The sequence below is a fragment of the Lytechinus variegatus genome, chromosome 12 (assembly GCF_018143015.1).
Source record: "Lytechinus variegatus isolate NC3 chromosome 12, Lvar_3.0, whole genome shotgun sequence".
In the NCBI taxonomy this organism is placed as follows: Eukaryota; Metazoa; Echinodermata; class Echinoidea; order Temnopleuroida; family Toxopneustidae; genus Lytechinus; species Lytechinus variegatus.
In genome coordinates this window covers 32,404,478-32,427,260 of record NC_054751.1, presented here as the reverse complement: position 1 = coordinate 32,427,260, position 22,783 = coordinate 32,404,478, and the positions used below count along the sequence as shown (strand labels likewise).

The following is a 22,783-nucleotide window of genomic DNA, read 5'->3' as shown; positions in this document are numbered from 1 at the left end:
CAGGTCAAATATCTCAAAATTTTCAGCTCGCGCTTTGCGCTTGGTGTATTTGATTTATGAGAAAATGATGTATTATATTCATGAGTCACTGCAAACAGTTGATAAACATGTCCCTTTCAGAAAGGTTAATTAAAAGTATAAGCCGGTCGCGACGGGAAAATGTTGATGAAAATATTTCCTCCCCATCGATAAAAGCTTAAACTGACCCTGGGTATGACCATGACCTACTAGTAGGTCCATGGTATGACAAAAGAAATTGTGACCAAGGAAAATGTAGAACACTTTCAAGATTCATGGTTGGCGGACGTCGGTAATCAGGCCCTCCATACCCCCTACTGGAAAATGCCTAGCGACGCCCCTGCTAGCAATATATAGGTGTGTCACCCCCAGACGCCATTTTAGAATGAATTATAATTAATATTGCTTGCATAATACCTGATATGTGTTTTGATTTTGTTTTTAATCACTTCTCCAACCTCTTTAACTTAAAGGAGAATGAAACCTTTCGAACAAGATAGCTTGTGTGAAAACAGAAATTCAAAGAAACAGATCAACTAAAGTTTGAGAAAAATCAGACAAATAATGAGAAAGTTATGAGCATTTTAATATTACGATCACTAATGCTAAGGAGATCCTCATATTGGCAATGCGATTAAGATCTGTGATGTCACTTGTGAACAACTCTCCCCATTACTTTAGTATATATTTCACTTAAACTGCCTCTTTTATCACATCTATCAGTAGATCATGACTTTTTGTGTGTTCTTCCTATATAGAAGGGCATGTAATACAGATTTTCAAAGAATACATCATGGATAAAGAGTTTGTATCACCATAAGAAAAAGCAAAAAGAGACATTTTGGGGGTATTTTATAGTCCATCAAAAGGAAAGTTGTTCACATGTGACATCACACATCCTTTTTCGCATTGCCAATGGGAGGATCTCCATGGCATTAGTGATTGCAATATTCAAATGCTCATAACTTTCTCATTATTTGTCCGATTTTTCTCTAACTTTCTTTGTTCTTATTCTTTGATTTTTCTGTTTCGACACAAGCCTACTTGTTCCAAAGGTTACATTCCCCTCTAAATCTGAACTCTCCTTGTCTGTCTGGATAGACAGACCTTCGAAAATATCAGCTCTTTTCAAATAAACACAGACTCTCCAAATAATTCATCTTTATTTACCATTGTCTATGTCTGGGTGCGTGCAGGTGTGTGAGGGTGTGTGCATAGAGGGGACATTTCATTCTCATTGAAAGTATTAGAAAAATATCTTGGGGATCACAAACCTGAAACTGAAAACAATACACAGACACATCAGATTTGCACGCACAGACCCTGATTCAAACTTTGATCAACAAGTGGGTATTCAGACTTAGACTAGCACATTTCAAACGTGAATCAGGTGTAAAATGTTGGCAAAATATAAATGTTTATTTGTTGCGAAAGTCGTAAAAAAATGCATAATGAAATATGAAAAAAATACATACACTAAATTCAATTAAATCGAGAAAAAACTTGAATCAAAATTGAAAGCACAATGATTCATAATTCATTTCAACTTTTATTGGAAAATATTTAAAACAGCCTTCATGCATGTTTTTTATTGATAAGATATCGATAATTACATGTAAAATTTTAATAAAAGACAATACATTGTGAACGAATGTCATTAAGTATTTAAAATCAGCTACTTGAGAGAGAAAGAGAGAGAGGGAGAGAGAAAGGGGTGGTGGGGGGGGGGGTAAAAGTAATAAAAGATTCATGAAGATACTGGACATCGTAATTTCAAAACATGGACCTACAAATAAAAAAATGACCGTCAAATCTATGCCCATCAGGGACTAATCAATTTCGCATTGTGAATATAATTCCCTTTTTTCATTGCAAACAAATAAGATGAGTTTTTAATCTTAAATTGATTGCTAATCTAATATGGGGCTGTTGCGCTCTATAGTGATGGATACATGTAGGTCAGCCTAGAACCATGGTAAGGTCCATGCTAGAACCAATCATGCTTTCATATTTTTTAAGTGGTTGCCAGTGGTTTACCATTCCCGCATGTCTGAAATCGTTGTCCTGACCAAAATATAAATCACAAACAAATAATCATTGAGGAAACCTAGATAACATAGTTTGTAAATCTGCATTTTGTGCTAAGGACAGTGAACGCAGAAACATACGTGGTCATGCATAATCATAAATTACATCAAGTCTAATTTCAATTACATCTTATTCAAACACCTCTTTAAGTTTATACAACATGGTGATGTAATACATTTCATTATGCAATTTATTTCTGGACATACATTCTGTCATAATATTGTAGCATGCAACACATGCCACTTATCTTATAACTCAATTATACTATGAAAGACACATAAACACACAAAATATGGGACAAAGAAAAAAATCCAAGAATATGAAAAAAAAACTATCATTAAAAAACATACTAGTAAAGGAAAATAGTCTGAATACCAGAAGAGAAAAATGAATGAATAGTATCACACCACGTGCTCCCCTCCGCTCGCTCTTTCTTCTTTTCAAATTTTTAAAATATTTTCTTTTATTTTTTTTACAAAAGACGAATACAATAAACAAGTGTTCCTCAGTAAAACTTTAGCAATAACTTGAACGTGTAAAACCTTTTGAGGGACACACATGATTATGGAATGACATGACATGATATATTGCAAAAAAATGAGAGACATTTGAGGATATCCAACTTCATTATCATATTTTAATCAACTTGGAAACACTAAATCTACAGAACTCTTTCATTTAAAATTTGTTTCATAAATATACATATTCTTTTATGCATGTGCAGTTACAATTTATCACTATCAAGTCACAATGATAACAAAGATAAAATCGATATTACTGACAAAAAACAATAAAAGGAGTAACATGAATTGTTTACTTTATAATTCACAGTTAACATATTACTTATAAATCAAAACCGGGAGTTGCGTTAGCGAGATGTGCATAATATATTTAAGTAGTATTTAAACGGTAACATTAAGGGTTAGATGACATGTCCCTCGAACGTTTACCGATACTTATGACATAAACCTCCACAAGTGATAAAATACACTTCCGAGTTTACACTTCTTCGTCTGATAAAGGAAGCAGTAATACGGTCTGTAATGTAAAGACGAGTAAGATATTTAGATGCATCTTTTGGGAGAGTCTAGATATCGAACAGAAATCTATCACTAAAATACGGCGTGTAAAATCACACATTTATAAGAATGAATAAGACGATGGTATGAGCGAAGTTACAGGGGCTGAGTATGCTTAGAAAAGACGAATTTGAATTAGGTTGACTCCGAGAATCGATCTCTAGTAAAAATAAAATGAATGCCCACTGAAAAATATAAATACAGTTTCTTAATTGGCCTTAAAAATAGTGATTAGAGGTATAGAAGTTACTCAAATCTTTACCGCTTTGCCACTGAAACCACAGTTGAGCATATTTACAGGGCTAAAACTTTCAAAGGATAAGAAAAATCAGATGGTTTGAGTGTTGTGAGGGGCGGGGTTAACTGGTTAGGTGTAAACTAATGGAGCAAAGTATTGACCTACTACTCTGACTCTATATTATCAAACTGGGGCGGGGGCGGGCGGCGGGAGGGGGGGCTACTTGCTACCCGTGTATGCAACTAGTTATTCTATCAAAAAGCACCATATATCCGGACTTGCATCAAATATTAAAAAAAATATTTGATCACTTTGATGTTCACGTGCTTGAGCATGCACCATCAAGCGTTCAATTACAATGAAATAATGTTTGTTTCGAATATTTTTTACGACCTTGGTTGACATGCATGGATGTCATGATGGTGGGAATGGTGTTTAACTTCACCTTGGATGAGAGGGATCGGAGGGGTATTCCATTTTCCATTCTTTCTTTTATTACCTTTTTCTTCTCGGTCGTGGAAACTTAAAAAAAAGTGATAAAATGAAAGAATACGAAAGGGGAAAGTTTAAATATGATAATATGGTCTGTGAAATGAAATAAAACCTGCCACTATCAACTTTAACAAAATCTCAATTTTCCCCATACGTCACCTTATGCCCCTCAATATGTTCTCGAATATGACTGGAAGATGATCTTAAAAACAGGTTTTATATCACCAACATGATCAACAAGCCTCCTGAATGGATGGTCTAAAATCAGACTGCCAGTATAAACTGGAAAGATTAGATGCTTCAACTCGAATGTAACACACTCAGTCTTCTGGCGAGCTTATACTCATAAGCCCGCTAGATGCAAGACTGAGTTGGGCTTTCTAATATCCATCCTGTAACAGATGAATTTAAGACTTATTACCCTCATTTTACTTAATTCCTGTTTTGTTTCGCTTGCTAATTAAAAGTTATAAAACATTAAAAAAGTTCTTTAAATAAAACATTTCTTGCAAATCTGCAATGTCATTCCATTACTATCAGACTTATCGCATGCTCGTCTAAGTGTTAAAATCATTAAAATGACAGATGCTCGGAGCTCTGAGTTGTGTCTTTCCTAATCTACATCTCACTTTCACCATTATTGGTTTATTTCCGATTAAATAGGCCTAGATATATTTAATTAAAAAACGTGATAAATAAAGAAACAACATCACGATAAAGTTAAGGAAGTACTGAAAGAAATCAGCTTTCTTCACAAGAACAGTTGCAACCAGATATTACAAACACCGTGTCCTCAAAAATCTTCATTCGCACAAAATAGGGCGGACAGGTATGGAGAAGACTTACATAACAATTCGATTGCATTTGAGATAAAAAAATAGTGGTATTGCAAGCCTCACAGTTACACAATAAAAACATATTTTCTCCTTTCGTCAACTTGTTCCGTATTTTGATGGGCCATTGGCGCCTGCCTCCTAGCTCCATGCTCCTACAATGTCATCCTGGATATAACACAGCAGACCTTATTATCCAGTCATCATTGGAAACAGCGGTCACCGATAGTGATTCTAAATATTAGAATCCGGTAGAGCTATTTTCCTGAAACCAGGTACTATTTTATCCTTCGATGAAGGTGGTTGGAGGTCGATGGTCGCCACCTTTTTAGGAGGTCGAGTTTCATTACGAGGGCGAGATCTTCTTACCGATGACGTCATGTTGGCATAATGTTCATTGCAATAGAGTTCTCTGAGAATATAGATGACGACGGCCCCGAGAACGAAGACGACGATTCCTCCTGCTATGCTTATTGAGATCACAGCTGTAGAAGAATAAAAAAGATAGAAGGACATTTAGAAAAGATAAAGATATTGTATATCTCATGTTAATGACATAATAATAATAATAACAATTATGATGATGATGATGATAATGATGATTATGATGATGATGATGATGATAATAATAATAATAACAATAATAGTAAAAAATAACAATATCGTTTTATTTACCCAGGGTAGTCACTTTAGGTAGGAAACTGTTCTACCAGCGGGCTCTGCTTAACATAATAATGTTATTATTACCCTTCTCCAATCTAAATGCTGAGCGCCTAGCAAGAAGGCAGAAGGTCCCATTTCTATAAGTCTTTGGTATGACTCGGCCGAGGATTGAACCCATGATTAACAAAATTAAGGCGGACGCCCTACCACTGGGCCACCATGCCCAGTCAATGATCATGATGATGGAGAATAAGGGCTGTAGGAGACATGAGAGAGCTAGTAGTATCGTCGTCACTATTTTTATTCCCAATCGTATTATAATATTGCTATCATTTTGTTGCTCTTGTTATAAGTATTATTGTCATTATTGTTATTACAACCATTACATTATCATTGGTATTGTAACCATTATTATTATTGGTATTATTATCATTATCGTTATCATGATCATTGTGAATATCATTTTGTAAACCCCATTTCCAGAATGTATTTATTAAGTTAAAAAGCTAATGAAAAAAAAAATATATAGCTATACTGCATGCCCTCACACTAACTCGAGGTCAGTATACTACTTATAACACACATTTGTGTAACTAAAAATATCTGATTTTAATGACAGGTTTAATACATATAAATTGAAAACAGACACCAAGTAAACTGATGTAATTCTACATTTTAAAGAAAATGTAGATATTTTAATTACCTAAAAGATGAACGAAACACGTGTGATTAATACAAGTAAATGTCAATGCAAAGTTGTTTAGCCTATGTGAGAAATGTACACTTTTATGTAAAATTGAAAAGAAAAACGAATTGATGTCAATTAGCTTTAAAAGGGCATCTCGAATCGAAAACGTTCATGCAACGTAACGTTACATTAATGTATACAATGAGCCCCCAAAAGCTTTTAGATAATGCTAGCATAATTTCTTAAGGCCTTATTTATGTCTCTACTTCGAACATTATCAAGATCATGAAGTATACACTGTAAAAAAGTTAAGGTGTTTAAACAACGCCATTTGGTATATACAAAGGACCATAATATTATGTATATTGGGGTAGAATGTGATATCATGGTGTTAATTATAACAAAGTCTCATTATTTAAACACAATCTGGTATTGTGTTAAAAAACACTACAGGGTGTATAGTGTTAACACGTGAGGGTGTGGTCTACTCACGACACTGAATATTGACCGTCAACACACCATTGACACCGCAGTGTTTGATAATTATCGTTCTTTCAAAATTCAATTCGTGTTTATGGCAATTGTCAATAGCACCAGTCTTGACACCCTTCTCAGAAATATAAGTGTAATGTAAAATGCATAATATTAATTACCTCCTCTTTCGACACTTTCCATAGGCTCATCCATCGTATAATATTATCTACCGGCACACGAAGGAAGAAGCATGAACTCAATTAACTCCTTCAGTTAAACCGGTCCTTCATTTTACAAAAAGAAAAATCCATTCCACCAATGCTCTCATGGATATTACTTCGGTCTTTGTCGTGATATCGACATAATGTTGTTCTTCACGAAGTTATATATCACCGTATTTAACAATTCACAAATACGACACTGCTTGAGTTCGCAATAAAGGTATGTTGGTTTTGCCTCGGTGTGTTTGCAAGCACATACACAGCTGACTGCCTGCCTGATTCATGTGGGTGTGTGAGATCCGCCAATCTGCATTTCGAGAACAAAAAAAGATGGGACGGGGTGCGGAAAAGATTGTCCCGATCAGTATCTCCTCGAGGTATAACTCAAACCAAGACTATCAGAAGTTCGCCAACAAAAAGGAAGAGTCATTAATCGGTTTTTAATATCGTGGATTCTGTTTTAGTCGCTTACTATAGGAGCGCTGTTTTTTTTCCGCGTTCCGCATTGCCTTTGGGGTTTGAAGATGCCTCTTTCTGTTCCCCCATTACCACTTGTCTCGGGTCATTGTGCCCTGATCTGATCCCTTCTATTATGTAAACGCTTTCAACCATTGTACTGAGGTGAATGAAGGTGAATAGAATTCGATGGCGAACACACCTATGTACTTTTCTGCAAGACGACTGATTCTAGTCTGCACGCACAGACCCTGATTCAAACTTTGATCAACAAGTGAGTATTCAGACTTAGACTACATGTTAACGTGGTGTTGTGGAATTCCCTGCATAAGTTATTGTAGGCTGCGTATTCAGACCGCTTTGATTACTTGCATATCGTCCAATGATCTCCCTTCATTTGTACAGAATGATGGTTCACATATTCAGTGGCAGAGTGTAACAGAGGCGCCGAGGACAAGTCTTGAAAGAATTGGAGGAAACAAAGCAACCAACGTAAGTGGTTCACGGCGGGAGCAGATCCAGAATTATTCCTAATTGGACATCTTGTGTATAATAAAAAAAAAAACATTATCCCATTAACCATATTTTCTGTGACTCCCTCCCCCCCAAAAAAAAGGGGCACACTTCTGTATGAACGACATAATATTTACATTTGAAATGACTATCATAACTCTCAAGGAGGAGGGGGGGGGGGGGGACGGGCCGGATGTGTCCCCCAGGAATCAAGAACTTTCTTATATATTTTTATGATTTATATTCTAATTTTATCATTTCTGAGAAAATTGGATTCGCATGTATGATCAGCACCCGATATGGACCGGGATTATATAGGTTCATGATCCATGGTCAAATCTGTTTGTGATTCTCATGATTCAAATTTGAGTAATCATATTCTTATTAGCCATCTTTACTATTTCAAAGAGGTGTAAGACCTCTCAAACACATATCAAAATTTTGTCAGACATATTTCCTTTTTTTAGATTTGATTTTTTTTTCATGACCAAAATTAAACAAAGGTATAACTGAATTTGAGAAGGGATATCCGCTAGATCGATCTATATGTTTCTATAGACTATTTGTTTGCTCTTCAATGCATTTTCTGTCACCGGATGATTATGTTCACTGTCACTGAAAAAAATTCACCAAATTTGAAGCAAAACTAGTATATTTTAATTTGTACGACCTTCGGTTACCTAAACATGCCTCCCATAGAACAACAATGAAATTTAATTACTATTGTTCTGAGTTGTGACGAAGATGGCAGCAGATCAATCCTGGCAAGAGTGATGATGGATTGGTCAAGCCAAACTAGGATAGAATGATAGATGGTTTCAAAAGAAGGTTGATTCGATGTCCACATTAATAAAAGATGACATACTGCGTGATTGGCTGACCAATAGCTTTTGAGAAGAATCGGAAAGAAAACCACAGCCTTTGGGCTGACCGTGGATCAGACCATGGACCTATACTACAAGTAAATTTCCAATTTAAAGGAGAATGAAACCTTAGGAACAAGATAGCTTGTGTGAAAACAGAAAAATCAAAGAAATAGATCAATGAAAGTTTTAGAAAAATCAGAAAAATAATGAGAAAGTTATGAGCATTTGAATATTGCGATCACTAATGCTATGGAGATCCTCAAATTGGCATTGCGACAAAGATGTGTGATGGTGTGATGTCACTTGTGAACAGCTATCCCCATTACTTTAGTATATATTTCACTTGAATTGCATCTTTTTATCACATCTATCAGTAGATTATGTGATATTTCTATAGGAGGGCATGTAATACAGATTTTTAAAGAATACATCATGGACAAAAAGTTTGTATCACCATAAGAAAAAGCAGAAAGAGACATTTTTAGGGTATTTTATAGTCCATCAAAGGGTAAGTTGTTCACATGTGACATCACACATCCTTGTCGCATTGCCAATAGGAGGATCTCCATAGCATTAGTGATTGCAATATTCAAATGCTCATAACTTTATCATTGTTTGTCCGATTTTTCTGAAACTTTCTGTGTTCTTATCATTTGATTTTTTCTGTTTCGACACAAGCCTACTTGTTCCAAAGGTTTCATTCCCCTTTAACATGTTTATTGCTATAGTGGATTTCATTAATTGGTTGGGCTATAGTCTGAAGAAATCATAACACTTTGGTGTTAACATGTCATAATCTATTATTGATTGATTGGTACTTTGCAGGGGGAGAGGGTCATTGTAATACTAATCTGAATGGAAAGTTGATCTAGAAAGAGACGGGCGGCAGTAGTATTTTGATATGAAAGAGGGGAGGGGAGGGCAAGATGCTCTGAAAGTGAAAGGTATTTAAACAGCTTCAATTACAGGCATACGACCCAGACATTTCTTCTTCTTCTTCTTCATACTCTTCTTTCTTACCGATTATTCCTCTTCTACCTCTTTTTTTATCTTTGCCATTTTCAAAACCTTAAAATTACCCCTTGCAAGCTTGAAAGTATAAAGATGACATCAATTGAATTCTCCACAAAGACACTACACTCTAAAATCCGATGATTTAAAAATCGACCGCCAGTGACCAATCGAATATTAGAATTATTTATTTATCTTGAGAATAGAATTTTCAATCTCAAAAAGATTTGAACTCCAATCTCTTAGCATATAAATCAACAAGGTTTAAATATAAATCTAACCTGGTCACGATTCCTAGCCTATATGGTTTTATTTCAGATCCTTGGAATTTTACACTGTATCGAATAATAATTGTGGTCGAGACGTGATAATAAATCTCTTCTAGGCTATCAAACCAGATTGCTGCCATCTTTGGCGACATGATGGTCAACTTCCCTCAGTAAAATTAATTTTAGTTTGTCTTTTATTTGCTTGATATGTTAATGATTGTTATCGATAACGTCTTCATTAAAACAGGCCCTCACCCCTAGATGATCTAACAATATACTAAGTGTTAACTGTGGAAAAGGAGTCGATTCCATGGCCCGGTTCCAAGTAGGGGCAGATTCCCCCCCCCCCCCCATTTTAGAGCCATAAAATTTAAAAAAAATTCTAATTGTCCCTTTTTGTTTTACATTCTTTTTTTCTGCCGCAACAATGTCTTCATTTCAGACGAGAATAGAGGAAAAACCAGGGGATTCAGTACAGTTTTAGACCACATAATAAAGCCCCCCCCCCGTATTTAATCTTGAAATCTGGCAGTGTAACACTTACTCCTGTCTTAATATCTCAGAGGGCACAGGGTTAGAGGTGGGGTTGTAACAGACTTTTGGTTCAGAATAATATAAAGATAAGGATCATGGTTTATTCAGTTTTGGAGGTTAGGTTTTATGTTTGGCTTAACAAGCAGATTTTTAATCGGAGCAAATGTCAGGGAACCAAATGTATTTCTTTAAATTAAACACGTAGGGTGGGCTCGGGAGCGGTGAAGACGTTTAGCAAAAAAAAAAAAGTTTATCATGAAAAGAGAAGGAAGGCACGTGTGCGAAGGGCGGTGGGGGTAGGAAGGGAGAGAGAAAGGTTATCTTTAGATATCCATTAAAGCACTAAATAGAGGGATGCCGTCATCTTTTATTTTTCTGGAACGTATCCAGACCTTGCTTTAATCATCTGATGAGTCATTTGAAGGTGGACTCAATATAGTTGCTGTTCAAAACTACGAGTAGAATTCTAAGTTTAATCCCCCACATTGGAGATACTAGTGTTGCTAAGTTGTACACAACCAATGATAAACAAGACCCGTATCATTACAAATCAGTGTAAGGTAACTTTGCCATTATTGTACCTACCATAGAAATATTGATTATGATAGGCTGCTTAGCCCTGGCTGTAACCATGGTAGTTGCCATGGTGATAACTCTTATGGAATGTGCCCCTGGCTTCACTTTCATTCAATCTTCCTCAAACTTTCATAAAATGTTCCTCAGACTTTCATTGATCTTTTTCTTTGATTTTTTTTTTCATATCAATTCATCTGATTTCAAGGGTTTCAATCTTCTTTTAATCCTGGTTGCTGGATCGAAACAATCTTAAGTTGTTTCAGCCATTGGATTATTATTTTGAGTTCCAAAGTTTGCATCCATCCAACAAAAACCAAATCAAGTTCATAAATATTTTCAATAAAATTCAACATTTTTATCATATAAGATAAGAATATATATAGACCCAATAAAAATGAATAAAAGCAACAAAGAATTGCATTGGAGGCCATTATGCTTTATTGAATATCTTCATTACCAAGCGCACAGTAAAATAGGTTGATGTGATGTGTGTGCATCAATGTCCTTCTAATATAAAACTATGTGAATATATTTTATTTATCATCATTTGAACTTTGAATGTGCCAGGATCACATAAATCAAATTTAGAAACATGTTATCAACTTTACAATTGTACACAACATCCAATGTAATTTGAATGTCTATAATCTAACATTCTTGTAATCATGTATAACCCTTAAAAATTTAATTTTGAACTCTAAACATGCTAATGCTCAACTGAAGTTTGCAAATCACTCAATATGAGTTATGATTGCAGTAGTAATATTTTTTAGGAATCTTAAAAGATTGTTATATCAGAACTTAAAAGGATTTGTTTGAGTACAGACATTAAGGAACAACACTATATTCCATTTCACTAATGTTGAATATTAAGAGTATTTACAACACATGCACACTTTTTAGAGTAATATTAATACAAAACAACAATGAACTAAAAAATGTATAAAAGTATTGCCAAATTTAATGAGAAAATCCGATGATTTCAACCCCTTTAAGGAACCAAACTTCTGAAGGAAAATCAATTTCAACGCTAACAAGGGATAGAGAGACATATGTCTGTTATGGAATTAAATTTTTGCTGAACAAAAAAATAACGATTTTGACATAAGAATTCTTTAATCATTACCCTTCGAATCCCTCTATCCTCTCTTTTCATTATTTAAAGCCCCATGGTTCCTGATCCCATTGAAGTGATGTCATGAACAGGATATATACATTATCTAGAGCCTATGGACAATATCCAGGAAAAACCTTATTCAGTATGTACAGAATAATGCAAGCACTGTACAATTACTACTGCATATATAATGAGTCAAGCTGAATCAATTGCCAATACAAATACATGTATACCAAAATTAAAGATGTTATAATATGGTAAAGGAGGTGGGTTGTATAGCTTTCTGCAAAGTTAATAGAATAGAATATGAATAGAGGTAAGTCCCCCCCCCTAATTTTTAGAAAAGTGTGACTTAACATATTTTTGGGCAAAAAAACACAATGCTCGGAAAATGTTTATGAAAAGGTTAGTCTGAATATCACAACTTATAGAAGATGCGATATAAATTGATAACATTATATTAGCTTTTCCTAAATCACCATGTTTTAACAACAGTTAATTAAAGAATTTTCTCAGGAATTTTGAATAATTTTTCACTTGATCTTTAATAAAGGGTAATTCATAAAATTGAACATGCAGAAGAGAAGCTTACGTATGACATCGAGATGGTAAAATTAAAAAAATATATAAATCATCACTTTATCATTCTATCTCCTCTCATCTATATGTTTCTCTCCCTTTTCTGCTTATATTTGAACCAACTTACAATGTACTAAGGGGCTTCCTTTCAATTCAAATATTGTGGATACAAACTAAAAAATCAATCTACAGTCAATCTATGTTGTGTATCACTATGACAACCTCATACAATTTAGTAAGAATTACATAATAGTCTTTCACTTTGAATCAGATATCTTGTTTACCTGATTCCGAACAAAAGTTTATTCAACAGAATAAAAAGAAATAACATGCATTTTTCGAAATTAAAGCTAGCACCAAGTATTATCTCAATCATAGTATCATATCATTGATTTGCATGCATTCTGGGGAACCTGAAGACACAAATCCTGTAAGATAAAGCTTAGTGATTGATTGTATTCTTGTTTTTGTATGCTTGAATGCACATTATGATTGATGTAATCAAATGCAAATATCAGCATTATGGAAAGCATGATCACACATTAAGCTTCATATTACTGGGCACGGATGTTATGTGTTCTAAAGGTAAGTAAGTGCTCCAGTCTTATAGGGGTATTTCAGGGGCCCATCTTACAAAGAGTTGTGATTTATCTGACCAATCGCAACTATGGAAAGCCAGCAAAGTCAACATATAAAATGCATGTTTGTTCAAAATATTTATAGATATGAATGTATATCCATAAATTCATTGATTTCTTGACAATTTGGTGTGTTCCCCTTTGTTTACAAAGGACATTTTGCAAATTTCCTGAATAAAAAATTATGACACTGATGGATTTCCATAGAGTTACGACTGATAGGATCAATCGTAACTCTTTGTAATACGGGCCCTGGTTGAAAAATAAGAAACGTTTAAATAAATTGAGTAAGATCAAACATTCAATATATTGAAAATTTCACTTTAAAAATCAAACAATAGACATTTTTAAAAGTCAAGTCCACCCCAAAAAATGTTGATTAGAATTAACAGAGAATAATCAAATAAGCATAACACTGAAAAATTCTTCCAAGTCGGATGTAATATAAGAAAGTTATGGCATTTCAAAGTTTTGCATATTTGAACAAAATAAAATAAACACAACTCATTGACATGCAAATGTTAAAACAATGGTAATGCCCCATATTCAGGGAGGAAAAATTTTGATTTACAGGATAATTACGAGAAAATATAAATATTTCATATAATATAATAAAAAATAAAAAGTGAATGGATGACATCATCAATCCCCTCATTTGCATACTGACCGGAATGTGCATATAACTGTTTTGTGGAATTTTTAAGCAAAATTTTAGGATGTCATAACTTTCTTATTTTACATCCGATTTGGATGAAATTTTCAGTGTTATTCTTGTTAGATTTTTTTTTCTTTTTATTCAAATCAAAATTTTGTTAGGGTGGATTTGTCCTTGAATAATATTTCTAGCGTATTGTGCAGATTTTCTCTGGTAGCAAATGACAGTACACAAAGTAAACATGACACCAATAATGCCAAAATGCATAAAATTTTTTTTCAATCAATTGTATACAGATTTCATTCATTGATTATTGGTGCATATACATGTATTAAGAAAGCATCCAGTAATGAATGCACGCTTACTAAATTCACTCTTATTTTTAAGGCTTCAGGATTGATGGGACTATCGTTTTGAAATATTGAGCACACAATTTATGTCCATCAGTTAAACTACAAAGTGGGTGGATAAATGCACCAATGCAAGAAATAAGCATCTATCAGTGGGCTCATTAATGCTGAAACCAAGCATGAATGTTTTTCATGACATAAGAATCCATTACCATCTGACCATATTTCTCAACAAAGTAAGCATAATCAATTCTAAAATATGTATAATTCAGGATTTCAGAATACAGATTCAAAACCACCTTTGAGAATTCTTGCCAAAGTGATTGACATGCAAAATTAAACTTCATGTTGTTTTTTTTACCATAATTAAAGGGGTGGTCTGCGTTGAAAGTATTTATAGCTTAACAAATAGAGTAGAATTCACTGAGAAAAATCATATTTTTTTCATTATTTCATACTTGTGTGAATAATATGTCTCTTTATAATGAAATAAGTTGCAGCAATAAATATGTATTGCACTAAATCAGTTGTCAATCCAATTTTTTTAGTTCTTGGAGGAAAAAAAATGAATAAACCTAATTTCATATAATAAAATACGAAAGAACGAGTGGAGATGTGACATCATCAGCCCACCTAATGAATATTCATGACGACTGTTTTCACAAAATATTGCTAAACTTTAAAATTCAATAACTTTGTTATTTGTTATCCGATTTTGATGAAATTTTCGGCATTTTGCCCAGTGAATTCTACTCTATTTATCAAGCTATATATACTTTCAGCCCGGACCACCCCTTTAAGAAAAAAAATACATCTACACTAATCATTCACTTTGGAACATGACTGATCATATTTGCACTAGTTTCCCTTTAATACCATCAGCTGTTGGGCGGATATAATTAAAGAATCAATTTTATCCTGATGTGACAATACTCCTTGATTACATATAACTAATAATACTCATGCATATCTTATTATTGTGGTACAGCCTTCCTAGAGACATTGACAGTTGTATCTCTGTTGAGTCTTTTATACATTCTTCTCAGAACCTTTTCATTTGATTCTTAGCTCTTTAAATCCGCTTTGAGAACTCCACAGAGTGGATATGGTTCATTATAAGTCGCATTTGTTTATCATCCCTTCATAATGGGTGGACAATCAACAGGTAGACAGGCCCATGACCATTTACTTGACCCATTCCTTACCCAAGATTTCTAGTCGGATATGCAAGGTATAAATAAGCATTGTATTCATTATTTTTTTAAATTGTACTCTATATACATGTACCTTAAATACTGCCTTATCTTGATATCCCAAATCACCAAATAAATAATAAAAAAAAAAGATCTTTAACAGATCCTGCATCAAATGGTAGCTTTCTTTCTGTTTCCAGCAGCAATTTGATGCAGAGCTTTATGTAAAGGGCAAAGAGCAATACTTAATCCATTCTGCCCAATACAAGTGGCACTTCATTTTGATTATCTCAACCAGCCTATCACCAAACTAACATTTTTACTCCAGACTGGAACTAATTTCAGAAACACTCTACGTGTATCTCCAAAACTTACTCCCAAATAAGAGTTTGATCTTCCAATCTGTACAGTCAATCTACATGTATTTCTCTCAATGCCTTACATACTTGTGCCTAGTTCATGCAATAAAGAAAAGGGAAAAAGATGATTACATAGAAACAGATCTACTAGTTGCACAGTGTAGCATGGTTACAGGAGTGCATGAATTCATTCTGGACTTATCTCGCAATGCAATATGCCTTTGGCACAGATAGCTAAAGCAGTCATAATTTGAAAGTATAAAGAGGATTCCTTCACAAAACAATTGTTTATTTATTCACTTCATGTTGATAATTTGGATAATGACTTATGAATTAAATAATATTCATAATATTTTACTTATACAGTGCTTTTCCCATAAGGCCTAAAGTACTTGCAATGAAAATACTTAAAATAAATTATGCAATGCTAAAACTATGAAAATACAAACTACGAAAGAGATGGGTGTTTAAAGCCTTTTGAAAATCCTATTGATGGAGACTGTCTATTATAAGAGGGAAATCGTTCTGTTTTTTGAGGCTGACACAGGAAAAGTTCCATCACCGGCTAATGTACAAGTTAATGAATATGTGAGACAGAGGGGGTCACCGGGTCGACCTAAGTGCTCTAGTTGGTGTAAACAGCGTCAAACAGTTATTTAAATACTCTGGAGCCTGTTTTTTTTTCAGTGTTATGTAGACAATCAGGAGTAATTTGAACATAATTCTCTGTTTCAAAGGAATCCAGTGAAGTTAAGTAAAGAGTGTAAGATACATGCAGTTACACCCCCATAATCTTTGGTTAAAAATGAGTAAAACTATATAGCCTTCATCATTTAAATTCCTTATGCTCCTCTCAAAACAAACTTACTTCACTGATCTTTTTTTTTTGGGGGGGGGGTGTAAATGTATATACAAATATATTTTCATACTGGGTGTAGGTTTTGAGTATGTGGGTCTGTATCATAATCTACAATGTTCAATTCTAACCCTCATAGCCTACAACATGGTGAAAATGATTACAAATATATGAAATGTGGAAACTGAAGTAATTGTTTATGCAGAATGATGGAAAACTTGACGGGATCAACAAATACAATAACAACCATTTTTGCTGAGCCTCTGAGCTCCATTGTTTCTTTTTCTGATAGTAAGACTGTGATCACTTTGAATTTTTATTTTACTATGGAAAGGTAGCAATACCAAAGTTGGCAATCTAGATCCTGTATGTCTGCTCTTGAGAGATGGTGTACGCTCATGAAAGGCTCATTTCTAATTGGTCAGATTACTCATGCACGCATCATCATTCTGACCAATCGGAAGTAGCCCAACATTTATAACTGAATAACGTGGAGGATTTTGCTACAAGGTAGGAATGATCTAGCATTACCTGGGGGAGAAAGTATAAGGAAAAAAAAAAACTCCTACCCAAATGAGATCTAAAAGAAGACAGAATACAGATTTGTTTTGTCCAAATTTAGGATGGCTAGGAGGTGTATTACTGTTGATCAATAGACTTTGCAGATTCTAGACAAAAATAATTTTTTTTTCTTGCTTTCCATAGCAAAGAAGGAATAGAATCATTTCTTGATACGATGGGACCAATGAGCATAGAAGATTTGAGTACATCAAAGACCATGGTATTCCTCATTTCTCTTCCTGTCACAAACTCTCATCTTTTGTTTTGTTACCAACTTGAAAACTCTTGACATTGTTGTCTTTGCTGGCATCTTCAACGCTTTGGTCAAATTTCTCTTGATTAACGGCTTTTTGCCACTCGTTCTCGAAGACCTCTTTAGATTGCTGTACGGCCGCCTCTCCATGACTCTCTCTCTCCATCTTGGTAGCAGCCCGTGCAGCATTGTATTGCACTCGAGTAACCTAAACAATTACATGAAAAGTGCAAATTATTAAAAACCCCTGTAAAAAGAATAATGCTCAATGAAAATTACATGTAAGCTAATCATTTTTTGGGACTCAATTAACCCTAACAATTTCCATGAAACATTGATAAAAACCTCTTATCATTACAAATTCCTGCTATCAGAAAAGCTTTGGTAATACTTTTTCCACAATTTACACATTCAATCTTTCTTATAAATCTAGTTTTGATACATACATGTAGGTAAATAAAATAAAACCTTGGATTATTATGATCTGCACATGGATTACAGATGCTGTACAGTGCCGATAAATGTGTAAGGAATTCTTCACAAGAAGTCATCGAGAGGTAAAGAAGTTATTAACTTTAAATGCCTACATCCAAGTTATTATAGAATTGATATTTCCAAAGTAAAGATTCTCCGGCTGTTGGCGGCAGCTGAATGCACTTCACTGCACTTGACTATGTGAGCATACCGGCACCGATATACGAACTTCTAAATAAATTTTTGGGTTGCTCAGCACAAAAGATCTAGTTTTTATAGCCACACAAGTAGAACACTGTTTACAGGAAAATGTCAGTTCAAAGGATTCTGATCCAAGATTAATAATGACTAACTTTTATTGCTAACATATCAATAAGGCGTCAATTGATGAAAGAGCTATTTTCATCTCTGTAGCATTATAAATGACTGTTACGGTGTGTATTGTATATCAATATTTGTCTCCATATACACCTGCCTATTATGATAATGGCCAATTCAAGCTTTTGAAAATGGCACTCAGATAGTGTCACATTTCAAAATTTACAATATTTACAGTTCTTGCGGAGTTATACATCTAAGATTTAGTAAAAATGTAAAATGATAATACTTTTTATCTTTTTTTGTGAACTTTCCTCTAAAAGGTGTGCTGAACTAAACCCAGGCCTGCTAAACCTCTCTGGCGTGTCATACAATCCTAACATGAATTACCCTGATGTTAAATAACCCTTCACCAAAAAAAAGGTAGAAAAGGAGAATGCTAGAGATCTGGCTTAAATCTAGACTTCGAGACTTTCAAGGACAGGTGACTTCTTATTAAACTGTCTTCCTGTTTTTACCTTGCCACTATAATCAAGTTCTATGATTGTTAAGCATGAATACCAAGATATGCTCTACTGCTGTACATACCTTCATATACTGGACGTTGGATAGGATACGAACTGTGAAGTCTGGGGTGTAAGCAGATGGTGGAGATGGGTTGTTAGAGCTACCGATACTCCTCACACTAGCACGGCTACCACTGTTCTTATTATCTGAATAGAAAAAAAAGATAATCATTTATTTACATCTTGTCTAAACTGAAAGACATTCCCTTCTCTTTCGTAGACTTATACGTAAAAACTATAAGTTCTGTGAATCAAATTTTGTACTTTGCATATACATATATTTGTTTTTTTAATTCAAGATATAAATGTAAATGTACACTTACTATTTCACTCATGTATTAAGTTAACTAATAATAAAAGAAATATTTCTTGGGTCTAAACAATTTTTACTCCCATTATTTTGTTGTAATTCTGAAGATTTAAGCTATCCATGTATATGCAGAACTTCCATGGCATTTGTAGAGGAAGTGTTTGTGAATGTGCATCATTCACTGACGAAACGTACAGAGACAAGTATTCAATGCAAATATGATCAGAATAAAAAGACAATTTTATATTTGACATAAACAAAGTGCTGTCATAAGACACAAATCTACTCGAGAATGTATTCATGGGTACATGCATGTGGATTCAAAATGGACAGAATACATGCAGTATACACTTTTAGGATAAAAGAGGGGGGGGGGGCAGGGGGCAAAAGGGTTATGTGCCTATGGCACGCTCATAGGGAAACAATTAAATATATATTTCACTTGAAAAAAATATGTTTCTCTTCCACTAAACCATTTCACTTTTAAAAATTGTATTCCACTTTATGAAAAAAAATATATTTCACTTTTAAAAAAATATATATTTCACTTTTCAAAAGAATATATTTCACTTTCCAAAAAAATATATTTCACTTTCCAAAAAAATATATTTCACTTTTCAAAAATATATTTAACTTTTCAAAAAAAACATATTTCACTTATCAAAAAAAACATATTTCACTTTTCAAAAAAAATATATTTCACTTTTCAAAAAATATATTTCACTTTTCAAAAAAATATATTTCACTTTTCAAAAAAAGTATATTTCACTTTTCAAAAAATATATTTCACTTTTCAAACAAATATATTTCACTTTTCCAAAAAAAATATATTTTACTTTTCAAAAAATATATTTCACTTTTCAAAAAAATACATTCACTTTTCAAAAAAATATATTTCACTTTTCCAAAAAAATGTTTAACTTTTGAAAAAAAATTAATTTCACTTTTCAAAAAAAAATTTTGAGAGAAAACAAATCCTTTCACTTTTTATCTACAAATCTATATATCTGTCTCTTTATCTATCTATCTATCTATCTATCTATCTGTCTATCTCTATCTATCTATCTATCTTTCTATCTATCTATCTATATCTATCTATCTATCTATATCTATCTACATGTATCTATCTATCTATTAATCAGGGGTCGCGGAACGGTTTTCAAAGTGGGGGGGGGAGACCATGCAAAAAATCACAATCATATGGTCATTTATACGTTTTTGTACACGGTTTCAGAAAAAAAGTGTGGGGGGAGGGCTGAAGCCCCCCTCCCCCAGTTTTCGCGCTCCCTGTTAATATATCTATCTATCTATATCTATCTTCTATTAATCTATCCACCTATCGTTTATCTCTCCAGCCATCTATTTATCTATCTTTGTTATATATGTATCTGTTTGAATATGTATGTCTGTTTGTCTATTCATCTTTCATACTTATATCCACTCATTTGTTTAAATAATTATGTATGTTTATCTCTGTATCTACGACAGACCAATTAATTCGTCCGCACGACGAATTAAAATCTAATTTCACTTGTTACATTTTAAACCTGAGATCAAACAAATCCTTTCACTTTTGTTGGATAACACATACGGCTGCAGTACTTAGACCGTAAGTAAATTTCGCTCTTCACGTAAATATCCATTCCTCTCGCTACGAAAAACATTTCACTCATGTTGCAAATTCATTTCACTCAATTGCAAAAAATACGTTCCTCTTTTTTCTCGGCCTGTAGGCGGCGCACACTATTGTTGGTGGGACGAGGACAATGCACCACGAGGTGGGCCCATAAACACAAATTGTAAAGTTTGAATTTATCGCTGATAATACACAGCTGCCAGGGCAATCAGCTGTTGCATTCGGCCCTACGATCAATCGCTAACCTTAGCACGGCCGGTCTGGCTATAACGTTTTGTAGGCATGCATGAGGCATGAATGCTTTTTACATACACTATCTACGGAGCTGAATGGTCAAGGTATAAGTGTTGAAATTTCCCTTTTCTCCATTCTGTCTGTCTTTTACTTCATTGACATACGATGGTCATAATAATTGATGAAATGAAGCTTACAAAAAGCTACATTTCACTGGTCAACTCACTTGTACCTGCACTGCAAAACCAAATTCTCTCCATTTTGTCCGAGACATGATAAGGGGGAGGGGTTCACCATCTTTAGAACAGACATAAAAAGTGAGTATTCGGGACTGAAGTTGGATGATGACGTCATCGCTCAGCCCGAAAAGGTTGGTGTTAGCCATAGAGACACTTATAATTCGCAATTAGTATACATCTCTGTGGTGTTAGCCGAGAATGTCCATGTCATTACCCAACTTCAGTCCCGTGTCTGTTCTAAGGATGGTGACCCCCCATTCATGTCTCATACAAAATGGAGAGAATTTGGTTTTGCAGTGCAGGTACAAGCGAGTTGACCAGTGAAATGAAGCTTTTTGTAAGCTTCATTTCATCAATCATTATGACCATCGTATGTCAATGAAGTAAAAGACAGACGGAAGGGAGAAAAGGGAAATTTCAACACTTATACCTTGACCATTCAGCTCCGTAGATAGTGTATGTATGAAGTATTCATGCCTCATGCCTACAAAACGTATAGCCAGACCGTGCTAAGGTTAGTGATTGATCGTACCCACTGATCTCTCTTAGGGGAGAGATCAGTGATCGTACCTCCTCGTCCCACCAACAATGGTGTGCGCCGCCTACAGGCCGAGAAAAAAGAGGAACGTATTTTTTGCAATTGAGTGAAATGAATTTGCAACATGAGTGAAATGTTTTTCGTAGCGAGAGGAATGGATATTTACGTGAAGAGCGAAATTTACTTACGGTCTAATCAGGGAAGTGTTCTACATAACACTTCCCTGGTCTAATACTGCAGCCGTATGTGTTATCCAACAAAAGTGAAAGGATTTGTTTGATCTCAGATTTAAAATGTACCAAATGAAATAAGATTTTAATTCGTCGTGCGGACGAATTAATTGGTCTGTCGTAGATACAGAGATAAACATACATAATTATTTAAACAAATGAGTGGATATAAGTATGAAAGATAAATAGACAAACAGACATACGCATTCAAACAGATACATATAAGAAAGATAGATAAATAGATAGATGGCTGGAGAGATAAATGATAGGTGGATAGATTAATAAAAGATAGATACATATAACAGGGGGTGCGGAAGTTGGATCTGGCCGGGCTTCAGCCCACCCCCCCCCCCCCGGGGGGGGGGGCCACTTACATTGACGAGTGGATACCATGCGCGACCAAAGAAACACGTAAAAAGGATGTCTTTTTCACGATAGGGCACGTTACGTACGTAACGTGATAAGAGTGTCAAAAACACAAAAATAATGAAAAAAGGGTATCTATTTCGCTAGGAAAATTACGTGTTAAGGGTCGAATTTGCGGGGGTGATAAAACAAAATTAAAATGTTTTATAAAGGATGTCCTTTTTTCCCCAATACTTCGCGTTTAGAGTCCGATTTGCGCGAGGTGTAGAAGCTGGGATCGTACTAAACCAAA

At 34.4% G+C, this 22,783-nt stretch overlaps 1 protein-coding gene and 1 long non-coding RNA gene across 2 annotated transcripts in view; both read right to left on the bottom strand.

The window, feature by feature from the left end:
- Positions 1-1,162: 1,162 nt before the first annotated feature.
- Positions 1,163-7,807, bottom strand: LOC121424920. The gene is made up of 2 exons (XR_005971457.1): positions 6,753-7,807; positions 1,163-5,233 (listed from the first exon to the last, which is right to left on the bottom strand). It is a non-coding gene; the product is annotated as an uncharacterized LOC121424920 (long non-coding RNA).
- Positions 7,808-16,801: 8,994 nt separating this feature from the next.
- LOC121425519 (metal transporter CNNM2-like) overlaps positions 16,802-22,783 on the bottom strand; it is a 29,693-nt gene continuing 23,711 nt past the window's right edge. Inside the window, exons 6-7 of the mRNA XM_041621596.1 lie at positions 18,961-19,085; positions 16,802-17,788 (exon numbers count right to left, since the gene is read on the bottom strand). Of these exons, the coding sequence (XP_041477530.1) occupies positions 17,570-17,788; positions 18,961-19,085 (344 nt within the window). The 3' untranslated portion in view covers positions 16,802-17,569. The remainder of the gene's footprint in view (positions 17,789-18,960; positions 19,086-22,783) is intronic.